Here is a 13,931-nt window from a genome sequence, read left to right as displayed (position 1 = left end):
CTTACATTTTTGGTTATAACTGCTGACCCGTACGTCATAGAAACGCAATTCTTGTTTTTTCTGATTCCTTGGCTCATGGCGATTCGACTGCACCATATGACGTCATTTCCGTTATGCTAATTATTTCGATATTTTGAATTGTTTGTAAAACCTACTTTTTCGAACTCGTCCTAGAGCTTTTGTCCAATTTGCTTAAAGAATGGGTGTGTAGCATCTATAGCAAAAAGTTATGGAATTCGTGTTGATTCACCAATCCGTTACCGTATAACGCGTCAATGAATTTTACGTAGAGCGTGAAAAAACGGATTTGAGGCTGTATCTTCACCAAAGTTAAGCGTATTCATACGAAACTTGGTAGTTTTGATGGCAGTCACGACCTGAGGGTCCATGCCCAGTTTCGTCACAGCGCCACCTAGTGTTCACGAGATTTGAAAAATGGCTATTTTTGCTTATAACTACTGCAAACTTGAGTCTAAAATTATAAAAGTGCTATTGTTAAATTCCTTGAGGCATGCCGAGTCAAACGATACCAAAAGGTTTTCGGTCGGCCATTTTGGGGGTCGGACATTTTCAATTTTAACTTTTTTTGTAGGAAAGTTATGAAATTTGGCACACTCAAAGAGGACATTCCAAATAGTCCCCACACCGAATTTGGAGTGTCTATGTCAAACCCGATAGCGCCACCAACAGTCCAAATTTTCACTTACATTTTTGGTTATAACTGCTGACCCGTACATCATAGAAACGCAATTCTTGTTTCTTCTGATTCCTTGACTCATGCCAATTCGATTGCACCATATGACATCATTTCCGTCATGCTAATTATTTCGATATTTTGAATTGTTTGTAAAACCTACTTTTTCGAACTCGTCCTAGAGCTTTTGTCCAATTTGCATAAAGAATGGGTGTGTAGCATCTAGAGACACTCATGGCAAAAAGTTATGGAATTCGTGTCGATTCGCCAATCCGTTTCCGTACACCACGTCAACGAATTTTACGCAGATTGGGAACAAACGGATTTGAGGCAGTATCTTCGCCAAAGTTAAACATATTCACATGAGATTTGGTAGTTTTGATGGCAGTCATGACCTGAGGGTGCGTGCACAGTTTTGGTACAGCGCCACCTAGTTTGAGCATGTTGATGAGCATGCCGCAATGGATTTGCGGCTATATCTTCGCAAAAGTTCTACACATTGGCAGTGGTTCAGTGGTTCAGGGGTTAGTGGTGGTTGTCTACAAATCGGAAGGTTGGTGGTTCAAACCCCAGCTCCACCTGACCAAGTGGCAAGATGTCCATGAGTTATATGTCATAACAGTCATTGAAAAGTGATTTTTTTTGCTTATATCTACTGCAAAATTGAGTCTAAATTCATGAAAGTGCTATTGTTAGATTCCTTGAGGCATGCCGAGTCAAATGATATCAAAACGTTTTCTGTCTGCCATTTTCAATAACATAGCATACCAACTTTTTCAAAACTCCTCCTACAGCGTTCGTTTGATTGGCTTGGATTTGGTACACACAATCTAGACTCTAGACAAAAAGTTTTTGTCAGTTGTTGTATAGCACATCAACAAATATAATGGCGAGCACAAAAATGGATTTGAGGCTATATCTTCGCAAAGGTTTTGCACATTGATGTGTGTATTGGCAGTGGTTCAGTGGTTACTGTAGGTTGTCCACAAATTGGAAGGTTGGTGATTCAAACCCCAGCTCCACCTGACCAAGTGATAAGGTGTCCATGAGTGAGACATCTAACCCCAAATGCTCCCGATGAGCTGGATGGCTCTTGTGTGGCTGACACTGTATGAATAGGTGAATGTTTCACAACTTGTAAATGTCATGAACTGAGGGTATATGGAATGTTTTGTTACAGCACCACCTAGTTCATCAGTGACATTTTTTGAAAGCCCTTGTAAACTTTTCAGTGCCCCTACTGGTTAAGAGTTTTGAGGCTTTATCTCTAGATCACTTTATCGTATGTACACCAAATTTGGATTTGTCATCACAATCATGACCTGAGGCACCATATTGTTTCGGTGCAGTGCCCCCAGTGGTCAAGTCATTTGAGGCTATATTTCAACATTGCTTAATTGTATGTATATCAATTTGGTGGGTGTCATCACAATCATGACCTGATGCACCATCTATTGTTTCGGTGCAGTGCCTCCTAGTGGTCAAGTCATTTGAGGCTATATCTCCACATTGCTTAATTGTATGTATATCAATTTGGTGGGTGTCATCACAATCATGACCTGAGGCACCATCTGTTGTTTCGGGGCAGTGCCCCCTCGTGGTCAAGTCATTTGAGGCTATATCTCAACATTGCTTAATCGTATGTATATCAAATTTGGTGGATGTCATCACAATCATGACCTGAGGAACCATCTATTGTTTTAGTGCAGTGCCCCCTAGTGGTCAAGTCATTTGAGGCTATATCTCCACATTGCTTAATTGTATGTATATCAATTTGGTGGGTGTCATCACAATCATGACCTGAGGCACCATCTGTTGTTTCGATGCAGTGCCCCCTAGTGGTCAAGTCATTTGAGGCTATATCTCCACATTGCTTAATCGTATGTACACCAAATTTGGTGGGTGTCTTCACAATCGTGACCTGAGGCACCATCTATTGTTTTAGTGCAGTGCCCCCTAGTGGTCAAGTCATTTGAGGCTATATCTCAACATTGCTTAATCATATGTATATTAAATTTGGTGGGTGTCATCACAAACATGACCTGAGGCAAAACCCATTGTTTCTACACAGCACTCAAGATTTGAAAAATGGCTATATTTGCCTTAATCTACTGAAAACTTCTTAAATCTTAAATCATGACGGTCATCAACCAATACTTCATTCTGTGCCCTTTTTAGCTTGACCCCGGCATCGCTGCTTGCAGCTATATTTTTCTAAATATTTTTGTGTTAATTTGTTTAAATTACAACATAACGCATGTTCAAACATAGCCGGACGCATTGCGGTAAGGAGAATTTAAGCAGAAAATTAGATAAAATTGACAAATTGTAAATTCTTATGTTAAAATCACACATTGTGCAAGGTAGAACACAGTATTGTGTTAATTCTGATGCTTTTTATTATTACTATATTACACATTTTATAGCTAAAATCATTAGTGCAGTGGTGTTTCAATGGTTTCGTGAGAATCACCCACATAGTCTTACTAAAAACATTGTGTATGTACTGTAACAAAGGCAAAACAGCATGTGTTCACTAACACTTGCTAGCCACTTTAGCTAGTAGATTAGCAGCATTATTGTTCAGACAAACAAAGTACTTTAAACAACTTATATACATTGTTACTTTTGTAAGAAAACACCAAAAGTTAAACTTAGTCTTTTTAGATGTAAAACTTTGGGTACTGTAGTTAGATGCATGTAGAACATGCTTGAGTTCAGGGTGTTAAAAAAGGAAACTAACTGAAAACACACTCGTATAAAAATAACTTGCATATCTTCAAAATTCAACGCCTGGAAGAAACTAAGTAGCTATTTCAGAAAGTTAATAGTACTAGCTGCAACTTTGTAAACAACGCTACTGTAATTTAACTCGACTAGTTAGGCAAGAACAAAGATGACTAGAGATTTTAAAAAGATAAACAAAAACAATGTAAAAAATAAACATAATATTGCATTACACAAAAATGAAACATGTACTTACTTAAACGATCGTAATTGATGACTTTTGTCTTAAATCTGTATCTTGATCCTTCCTTCAAACACTGAAAACATGTGACGAGTCATCTCAGCCAGGACTCAGTATCTTCCGGTTTATAATTCATCTTCCGTCTTTTTTTGGTGCTGTCCCTGTCAACCGGTGGCGGTACTTCTCTGTTTGTGCTTTAACACTTTTTTAAACATTAATTTGTACATGTCGCAATTGCAAAATAATCCTTGTACATGTAAAAGGTAAAATAAATTAAAACCGATTTTGGAAAATAATGAAAGACAAGACATAAACGAAATTTCCAGTCAAGTGCATAAATCAAAGACATGTAAAAATGTTCACCTAAGTGCATGCATAATATAATTCGATATATTTTACATGTTTCTGTATAATCGCTTCAGAGTTTCAAAGTAATTTAAATGTCATTTCCTAAACCTTCAAGAATCTGTTATAAACCATAATGGCTTAAGATGCATGTAAAACATGCTTGAACTCAGGGTGTAAAAAAGGAAACTAACCTGAAAACACACTGGTATAAACATTACTTACATATCTTTGCTTTGGAGCAAAACAACTATCCTATATGATATAATTCACATATAGGTTATTATGATTTTATAACCACTTCAAATGTGAAAGGTAGTTAAAATGCTGTCAGTAACACTCTAACTTATATGGTCGATTTTGAGAAGATTCAAAGCGGCTTGCCGCCAGCCTGCCGCGGTCCTTTAGACGGAGGCAACCGCCAGAGAAAATGAAGCAGTCGGGCAACAAATGGGAGTGACGTATTCGGCGGCAAACGTTTCATCCCCGCCAGCAAGAGGCACCTATAGCCGACAGCTTGGGGCTGGCGGCAAAAAGAAGCCATGCGGATATTTTTTGCTATCTGGGTCAGAGCAGAGCTCAAAATTATTATTCATGACCCTTCCAAATAGGGCAATAATGGACCATTTTATTCAAATGAGAAATCCTAGGGTTGTAAATGGACATGTTAAACCTTTTCTGGATCATTTTTGCAATAAATGAAGCCACATACCTTCTGTGTAAATATCAGAGAACAATTTAACAGATTATTTCAATGCATTCTTTGGCACCTTTAATCTGTTTTATTGTAAGAAAATGTGATTATAGGTATTAAGATTAAATTTGTGTTTGTCCATAAACATTTGTTTTTTGTTTTGTCATGTTTTTGAGAAGCTGTGTTTTGGAGTGATGGAGTTCATTTGTGTGACTCTGATGTTTATTATTGGAATCACAGATTCAACAGCAGGTAAATATTCACACATTATAACAAACTCATGGGGGGAAGTTGTGGCTTAGTTGTTAGAGAATCTGGCTTGTAATCCCAAAGTTGCCAGTTACATTTCTAAGACTGACAGGAAACAACTGAGTTATTGTAATAATGGTCATTGATATGCTATTAATTTGTTGCAAAATTTTTCTTTAGAAACAATTTTAACATGATAAAATCACCTAAAACAGAAGACATATTTTCTGTCTCTTACAGATCAGCTTGTTGTCGTTGGACCTGTTGCTCCTCTCCTCGCTGTATCTGGTGAAGATGTGATTCTGCCCTGTTCTCTCAAACCCAACATCAGTGCTGTAAACATGAGAGTCGAGTGGTTTAGACTTGATCTCAAAGACTCAGTAGTTCATCTCTATGAAGATCATGAAGATAAAAACACAAATCAGCTTCAGTCGTACAGAGGAAGAACTGAAGTGTTTAAAGATGAACTACAGAAAGGAAACACATCACTCAAACTCTCAAGAGTTAAAGTCTCTGATGAAGGACTCTATAAGTGTTTTATTGAGTATAAATCCTGGAGTGATGACATCACTGTTGATCTCAGAGTTGAAGGTGAGCAAACCATTGAAAACTAAAATTGAACCAGATTTATTTTTCTTATAAGTGATGTTCAGTATTGGTTTTAGTTCAAAAGAAAAAGCTCATAGGCAGAAAATAATCACTAAATTAATGTTTTTTTTCATGCTTGTTGTGTATAGCTGTAGGAAGTCCTCCACTCATCACTGTAGATGGATTTGATGTTTCTGGTGGACTTCATCTTCAGTGTGAATCTAAAGGTTGGAACCCTGAACCTGAACTTGTGTGGCTGGACAGTGAAGGAGTCACTTTGACATCTGAAACTACAGACACACAGAGAGAGACAGATGGATTCAGAGTGAAACACATGATCACTGTATATAACAGAGACAGTAAATATCACTGTAGAGTCAAACTGAGACATCACATGATGGAGACTGAGATTATTACATCAAGTAAGTACACAAACACTGATTCTGAGTATGTTGTTTATTTTCTATCATGATGATTTGATGCAGTAATATATGAACATATTCATAATTCAAGTGAATATAATCAATGATATTAGATAAAGAGAGTTTTGTTTTACAGGTAAAATGTTTAACTCTTTGAGGTCATCAGTGATCTTGATTTCTGTTGGATCTGTGCTCAGTGTGATCGCTGTAATATTGATCGCTGTGTTCATCTATAGACACAGAGGTAACATTCATGTTTGTTTTGTTATATTTATTATAATGTATGTATTGTATATAGTGTGTCCTAAGGTTAGTTAGATTTAAAGAAATTTTGTTTTTGTCAACATTGAACATCTCATCAGTTAGTGGAGTTCAGTGTGAAGTTTTTCAGGTTTAGATTTATTTCATCTTCAACTGAACACACCGTGATCTGAGATTTCACTTCTCATACTGTGGTGCTTAAAAATCAAGACTTTATATTTTTCAGACAGTTTTATGATCTGTGCTGTGTGAACTGTACTTTTTACATTATCCTGTAAAGACATCACAGTGTCAAGTGGACAAATCAAATTCAAACCAGAAAATTATCTTTATAAAAAAATGTTGGATGTCTGTAGTTATTATTCCTGTAATAATTATATCTGTTGAATGTTTTTTCTCTTCAGGACTACAGAGAAAAAAACAGAGAGAAGAAGAGAGACTACAGAGAAAGAAACAGAGAGAAGAAGAGAGACTACAGAGAAAGAAACAGAGAGAAGAAGAGAGACTACAGAGAAAGAAACAGAGAGAAGAAGAGAGACTACAGAGAAAGAAACAGATTGAGGAAGAGAGATTACAGAGAAAGAAACAGATTGAGGAAGAGAGACTACAGAGGGAAGAGAGGAGAATAAAAAATGGTAATTTTGTCTGTTGGTTATTTATTTTATTAATTTATTGTTAATATAAAAACATTTTTGATTAATGAAATATTAATAAATAATCACATTATAATCACCTGTATTTAATTTAATTTAATTTGACAGTAATTCAGATACATAAACATTTAGCTTATTATTTATTAAAATAACATTGATGTTTTTATGTGTTTTATGTCTATATTTAAAAACTGTGTTAAACATATTTACAGTGTAGAGTGATAAATGTGTGTGAATTACACTTAACATAAAGTTTAATTAATGACACAAGACTGAAGACAAGAATCACTGCCCAGTGTGAACTTCAAGCTGTATTGTAATTGTATGAATTATATAAAGTTATAAAGAGTATTTCTAACAGTCTTAATGTCAACCCAGTCTCACGGCATTTCGTGATTTGGTCACGTAATTTAATCTATTTATTCGTGCCAGGAACACGTTTATTTCGTTATTTTCGTAATTCCAGCACGTTTTTTAAACTAATGTATTTCAATTGGATGCATCTTTCGTGCATATAGCACGATTTTTTCTGCCAGTCGGGCTGCAGTAGGGAAGCTGTTTAATCAACATTTATTAACAAAATCTTATCAAGACTGCAATACATAAGAATAAATAGGAATCGGCAACGATTAACGATCTATGCCAGCGCAAGTCAATATTTATCTGGTCATTTTCAACTGTTTTTTAATGTTAAAAGTCCCTCGCAGTCAACAGCTGTTTCCGGTGAGGTCAACTGCAGGATCAATAGCATTCAGCGGTGAGTTTAAGAACGCTCAAATGTGGGTAAAATAACATTCAGAGAGGAGTTTTATTAAAACAGCGTTTAACTGCACGTAAGACAACATTCAGAGGTGAGTTTAACAACGCTCCACGGCGCGTGAGATTAAGTATTTTAAGCGTTTTCTGATCATGTAGTGCTTTATTAGACGTGATGCATGCTGGGTGTTAAATAATTTTTATCAAATGATCGTTGATGTTAATAAATATAGATCTAAATATACATTTTACTTGTGTTCGATTAATTAATAAGTTGTTTAATTATTAATTTGTTTATTTAAAGTCCTGTAATAACCGTGACGTCATCGAATGAGACGAAGGTCCATGGCTATTTCAACTCGGAAGTTGAGATGAAGGTAATTCTTACATTTACACAGCAAAAAAATGTTTAATCGTAACAATAAGTTGTGTTTGGAACATTATAATGTATACGGTAGCAATCTTAGGATGGTAAATAATAGAAGTCATTAAAAATAAACTTTGTTGCACCATATGCAGTAGGTGCTGCTAATAGCAAAATTAGCTATAATTCATTCTGTCGCAAATAAGGTAACTAATCATGCAAGATTCAGGGAAATGCAAGATTTCAGTAGTGATATGTTACCTATATTACACTAGCTCGCAACTATTAAACCAATTTTAGCCAACATGATCAGACGAAGAACAGTTTTGCCAGATTGGTTTGTTTTCCAGCCAAGTAATTATTTAAAATCCACACAAAATTATACAATAAACGGTCAGATATGATCTATAATAAAACAAGTCAACTTAATTCATAACAGCACCATTATTGGGAATCATGTTTTAATATGAAATTATGAATAATTTAATTGCTCTTTCAGAGATTACATAGGAACCTACAATTTACATTGCAACTGTAAAATTATTTTCCATTTCTGTCCTTTCCCTAATAATTTAAAAATTCCACCTGCCCAAACCCTTTTTATTGCACATAGTAGCCTACAACCCAAAACCAACCAAATGGGTGCAAATTGCAAAACTTCCCGTTTTACAAGACTGATGAAGAATACTTGTGAAAATGTAATATGTATTAATCTGAAAAGTTTTTTTTCTCTCTCATCAGGTCCTTCAAATTTGCTTGCTCTTTAGCTTCTACAACACACACACACACACACACACACACACACACACACACACACACACACACACACACACACACACACACACACACACACACACACACACACACACACACACACACAATAAAGGCACTTTTAAGAGCCATGTCTGTCTTTTTAACCTGTCTGTGCTCTAGTGTAGTGTACTTTTTGGTCTCTCTGTAGCTCCCTGTATAATTCTCTTTTAGTATGTTTACCTTTGTATTTGTTTTGTCTGGTCATCTTTGTCTATCTGTTTGTATTTGTGCATATTTTTGTGCATATTTAGTCATGACAAGGCCCATATCTGGTAAGCAGGAAAACTTTCCATGTCTGCTTTGCAAGCTTGTCCACCAAAAAAAGTCAAGTCACTGGATAGCCAGTGGGAGAAATCTGTCCTTAAAAGCAGAAATGCTGGGCGTATAATTAATTCTGCCTGTATTGCAGTAAGTGAAAGTGTTCATATTTTAAATGAAGTGCGCATGTTTTTCACATAATATAAGACTAGCACTAGGGATGCACCGATACCACTTTTTAGGAATATGAGTATGAGTATTTGCATTTCAGTACTTGCTGATACCGATACTGAGTACTTAATAATAAAAAAAAACATGATTTAAATTTACAACAAGGGACTAGTTTTACAGTTTGTTGTAAACTCTGCCTCTTTGGACAACACACGAGGCATTAACCCCTTACACGCTGCTCAAATATAGACATTTCTCAGACCGTGGTATCGATCCATGGTATCGGGGGACTTTTAACGAGTACTTTAGAAAATGTGGTATCGAGGCCGGTATTGCATCCCTAACCAATATGGTCTGGCTTTTACAAACATAGGCTTATTTCATACATGGAAGAATCCATATTTACCTAAATTGTGTTGAAGAGTATCAATAAGTTGTGTTCGCTGTCAAGTATTAAGAAAGTTATGATGTCAATGGTAGAATGAGTCTGGAATTAACCATTGATTATATCCACCTTATTTTTGATGTAAATGTTTGTGCCGCCATCTTTATGGTATCGTATTGCAAGGGACACAAGTGTGCTGTTTTGACTTTGTCTTTTTAATGTTTGTTATGAAATTCAGGAAGACCGGTATAATTTTTACAGTTAGGGGTTGCCATAATAGCTGATACAAACACAGTAAATCTCTACAAAACATAATGTTGTATGTGGCACACGTGCACTCATGATCTTTATCCACACATCCATCCAGTAAAACCTTTCATAGTGCTAGTGAACAAAAAACACAATAATTGTTCAAAAACATCTTCGAAAATAAGGTTACAGTTCAAAAGTCATATGTTTTATAAAATAATCTTTTATGGTTACAGCTCATTTACTTTTTCATTTCAGGTGCGGAAACTTGAGGCTGTCGGATACAAGTCAATTGTATTTACTGGGAAACGGGAAAAAAAGGACCTGCCGGAGAGCCTCGCCATGGAGCTGCCGGAGAGCATCGTCATGGAACGGCCGGAGAATCTCAACAAGGAGTCTGAGGCTGTATTTGCATTAAATCTTGTTCCTCTGTCCTCTAGACTCTCTCCAACCTCTCTTGCTCCTATTACTTTTACAACTATTTTCCTCCACTTTCTTCCCCACCTCCTCTGACATGCTCACTGACACGTCTTTGCCACAGAGAAAGAGGAATACAAAGACATCTACCTCTTCAAACTATACCATGGCTTCAAACTATACCATAAAGGGTTCCCCAAATCTAACCCTGGAGGGCCGGAGCACTGCAGAGTTTAGCTCCAACCCTGATCAAACACACCTGATCAAGGTCTTCATGATCACTGGAAAATCACAGGTGGGTAAAATTTATTAGGGTTGGACCTAAACTCTGTAGTGCTCCGGCCCTCCAGGGTAAGATTTTGGGAACCCTGGAATAAAGGGTAACTTTTTTCCTGTTACATCTTCCTCCACAATTTGCTCCTAATCAAATCTATCTTCATGTATATTGAATTAATTTACCTAACCAGGTAATTGTTAGCCAGTTCACAGTGTTTTAGAGGCCATTGTCCAAGGGCTGTGGTCAATATAAATTCCTGACTTAAGCTAAGAGGTCTTTGGGAATACCAACCCAATAAATTTTGGTTGATTGACAAAAACAAGCACAAATTCATTTGACACCACTGGAAAGAACTGTATATCATTTGACATAAATATGGACTCATGTGATTGTTACAAAGCATGGCATTCATGTCTTATTAACATGTACTTGTCTCTTCATCATTTCAGGTTGTCGATAAAATAACTGGGGAATTGATAAATAAGGTAAAATATTATTTATTAAGCTGAGTGCTGCTTGTCTCTGTGACTGATTCTGACCTTTCAAAGATAATATCCAGTAATTGCTTAAAGAGTTAAAATAATCATTACTTTTGTGTGCGTGCGTGCGTGCGTGCGTGTGTGTGTGTGTGTGTGTGTGTGTGTGTTGTGTGTGTAGGGGAAAGCTGAATTGAAAGTTCACTGGTGACCGTGCTCTGTGTGGTAAGTTATGTTTTATTATCTTGTTACATTTATTCCATTGCAATGCAAATTAGTCCATTCCATAACCAATACAGTGTAGGCAGTGATGTCGGTTGTAAGATAAAGTTCCCTGGACATCCTGGCAGTAAATCAACCTTTGATGTTAGTCTGGATTTAAACAGAGAGTGAGCCTGAATGTGGAATGCTTGAAAGACTATTCCAGAATTTTTTAGATAAATGAGAGATTGATCTACCTTATCTCTATTTAGAATATTCTGTTAACATCTTGGAATTTGTGATTGAAGTGGATACAGTCAGGGTTCTCACGGTTCATGGAATTTCTGGAATATTATGGAATTTTATAGGTCTTTTACAGACATTGAAAGTCAGTCATGGAATATCAGAGATTTTTGTTTGTTGCTTTAAATTTCAGTTTCCATTCATGAAAATGTACTCCGCTTGTTAACTTGTGACGTAAGGAATACATTTTTTCGGGTCCAAGCCTCAGCTGACTACAATTTAAACAGCTGTTTATTGGCACTGTTTATTCATTTCACACATTGAAGCTACATAAATAAAAATTTATAAACTCACATCTGTACATTACATATAGATCATGGTAATTTAGACCCACATATGTTTTGTTTTGGTGCTGGTTTGCTGGTGACCACCAGCATAGACCAGCATGGAAATGATGCTTGTCTATGCTGTTTTTTTTCAGCAGTGATGGCTTTTAATATAAAAGAACTGTATGGATATTTTAATTAAAAGTAACTACTACTTTAACAACAGACGCCAGAAAATGTGGAGAAAAATCTGCCAGTTAAGTACAAGTACCTCACATTTGTACTATGTGTTCTAATGACATTATCTGCACTTTGATATTACAGTGGCAAAACCTGGGATGACACATGGGAGACCGCCAGCGAATTCCAACACAAGTCCCACATCCCAACCAGCTTTCAGCATGACGGCCTACACCTTTTTATTATCAAGCACCTTTCAATTGTTTTTGATTGTCTTTGCTTGCTGTTCTTTATTAAAGTTTTTGCACAGTACCCAGTCTCTTTTAGTGTTTTTTGTTTTTTTGTCTTTTTAAAAACTATTTGTCATGAACATGCAAGATCATAAGGTAGAGAGTTAGTGCTGTTTGTCATAATGAAATTCCCAAAGGCATTATATTTAAAGATTTTTGGAGTGCAGTTTTAGTACAGGTAAGTCTACTTGAACTATGATATGCCAGCCAGGAATAAGTACCACAAAAACTCCCAAAGCTATTTAAATCCCTCTTAAATGTTGCAGTCCTGATTGAAATGTCCAATTATTAGATAAGAGTAACTTTAACATTTATAATTGTTATTAAAAATGTGTTATTTACTTACATTTATTCAGAGTAAAATAATAAAATTTAGTCATATTCAAACAAATTTTATATTTGGCTATACAGAAAGCATCTTTTTATATCAGCCTGCATGCTACAATAACTTAATTTTATTTTGTAAACAAACGTGAAACATTTTGAAATATTGTATTATTTATTTCATATACAGTATATAGATCTGCAACAAGTATGTAATATTAGTTACATTCAGGTTTATATCAATGAAACCAATTATTTGCTTAGATTACTGAGAAAACCTTTTTTCCCGTTTCGTTGAAGTGTGTGTTTGTGCGTGTATAATAAATATACACATTCATAATCGTACCTACAGTGATTTACACCGTTAGCAGTACACGCTGTGATTGGACTAACTATAATTCAAAATTAATAAGTGATCCGTTTTGCAAACTTTGTTTTGCTGTGGTTAGGACGTTAGTTATACTGTCAGTTGTTGTTAGGTATTGCTATGTTAAAAGAGATTACCCGTTTATCGAGATCCCAACCCTAACCCTATAGTGTACTACACCCTTCTGTGAACTACAATTTTCAGCGCCATGTTTCCCCGTCCCATCGATAGAATGACAATGGCTTATGGGCAATGTAGTTTAAACACGTTTAGTAATGAAACTAAATACATGCAATCTTTAATGAACAAAATGGCATGTAAATATGTTCATCTTACAAACCCCTATGGCATATTTAAGAGTTAGAATGAAATTTGGTATTTTATTGTGATTACTTTTTTAAATGCTTTTTTAAACAGCTTTCCGTGCATGTCAGAAATCTCTGTTCAACATTATTTAGTAAACATATCAAAAAATGTTGTCCTAACAATTTTTCTCTTTAATAAACTAATTGTCAGGACTCTGCCTTGAAGTCTTGTTAAATTTGTATTTTGTCATGGTGGCAGAGTTCTGGCAGTCCCTGGCCTTGTGTGGAGGTTCATGCCTTGTTTTTGTGTTTGGGCATGTACCTCCGGTGTCTTGTCATTTGTCCCCGCTCCCTCGTCCTCCTACTTATTGTTAATTATCACTTATTCCCATCACCTGTTCCCCGCTCGTTATCTTGTTTGGTTTATTCTATTTAATGTCAGTGTATCTTTAGTTCTGTGCAGGATCATTGTGTTGTGTCGTGTTCTCGTGTTCCACGTCTTTCAGAGTCTAGTTACCCAGTCAAGTTGTGAAGTTATCTGTCAGTTTAGTGTTTCATGTTGTGTACCCCCTCGTGGGTTTTGTTTTGTTAGTGTCTAAAAATAAAGTCTTTCTGTTTTCCCCGACATCGTCTGCATTTGGGTTCATCTGTTCTG

General features: G+C 36.0%; 1 protein-coding gene and 1 long non-coding RNA gene across 4 annotated transcripts in view; both read left to right on the top strand.

Annotated features, from left to right (window-relative positions):
- Window positions 1-7,091, top strand: part of LOC129426061 (butyrophilin-like protein 10) — a 65,533-nt gene extending 58,442 nt beyond the window's left edge. The window contains exons 2-7 of the mRNA XM_073864965.1: window positions 4,878-4,953; window positions 5,191-5,541; window positions 5,688-5,960; window positions 6,097-6,204; window positions 6,626-6,856; window positions 7,087-7,091. Of these exons, the coding sequence (XP_073721066.1) occupies window positions 4,896-4,953; window positions 5,191-5,541; window positions 5,688-5,960; window positions 6,097-6,204; window positions 6,626-6,856; window positions 7,087-7,091 (1,026 nt within the window). The 5' untranslated portion in view covers window positions 4,878-4,895. The remainder of the gene's footprint in view (window positions 1-4,877; window positions 4,954-5,190; window positions 5,542-5,687; window positions 5,961-6,096; window positions 6,205-6,625; window positions 6,857-7,086) is intronic.
- A 395-nt stretch (window positions 7,092-7,486) lies between these two features.
- On the top strand, window positions 7,487-12,302 carry LOC129454209 (uncharacterized). Of its 3 annotated transcripts, none has more exons than XR_012368350.1 (5): window positions 7,487-7,725; window positions 7,935-8,007; window positions 10,129-11,049; window positions 11,222-11,265; window positions 12,135-12,302. It is a non-coding gene; the product is annotated as an uncharacterized lncRNA (long non-coding RNA). The 3 variants fall into 3 exon arrangements; XR_012368351.1 differs by having other exon boundaries at window positions 7,501-7,631; XR_012368349.1 differs by having other exon boundaries at window positions 7,488-8,007.
- Window positions 12,303-13,931: the final 1,629 nt, after the last annotated feature.

Source organism: Misgurnus anguillicaudatus, unplaced genomic scaffold (genome assembly GCF_027580225.2).
Source record: "Misgurnus anguillicaudatus unplaced genomic scaffold, ASM2758022v2 HiC_scaffold_29, whole genome shotgun sequence".
Lineage (NCBI taxonomy): Eukaryota > Metazoa > Chordata > Actinopteri > Cypriniformes > Cobitidae > Misgurnus > Misgurnus anguillicaudatus.
The sequence above is the reverse complement of the archived record's forward strand: the minus strand, read 5'-3'. Positions and strand labels throughout refer to the sequence as shown.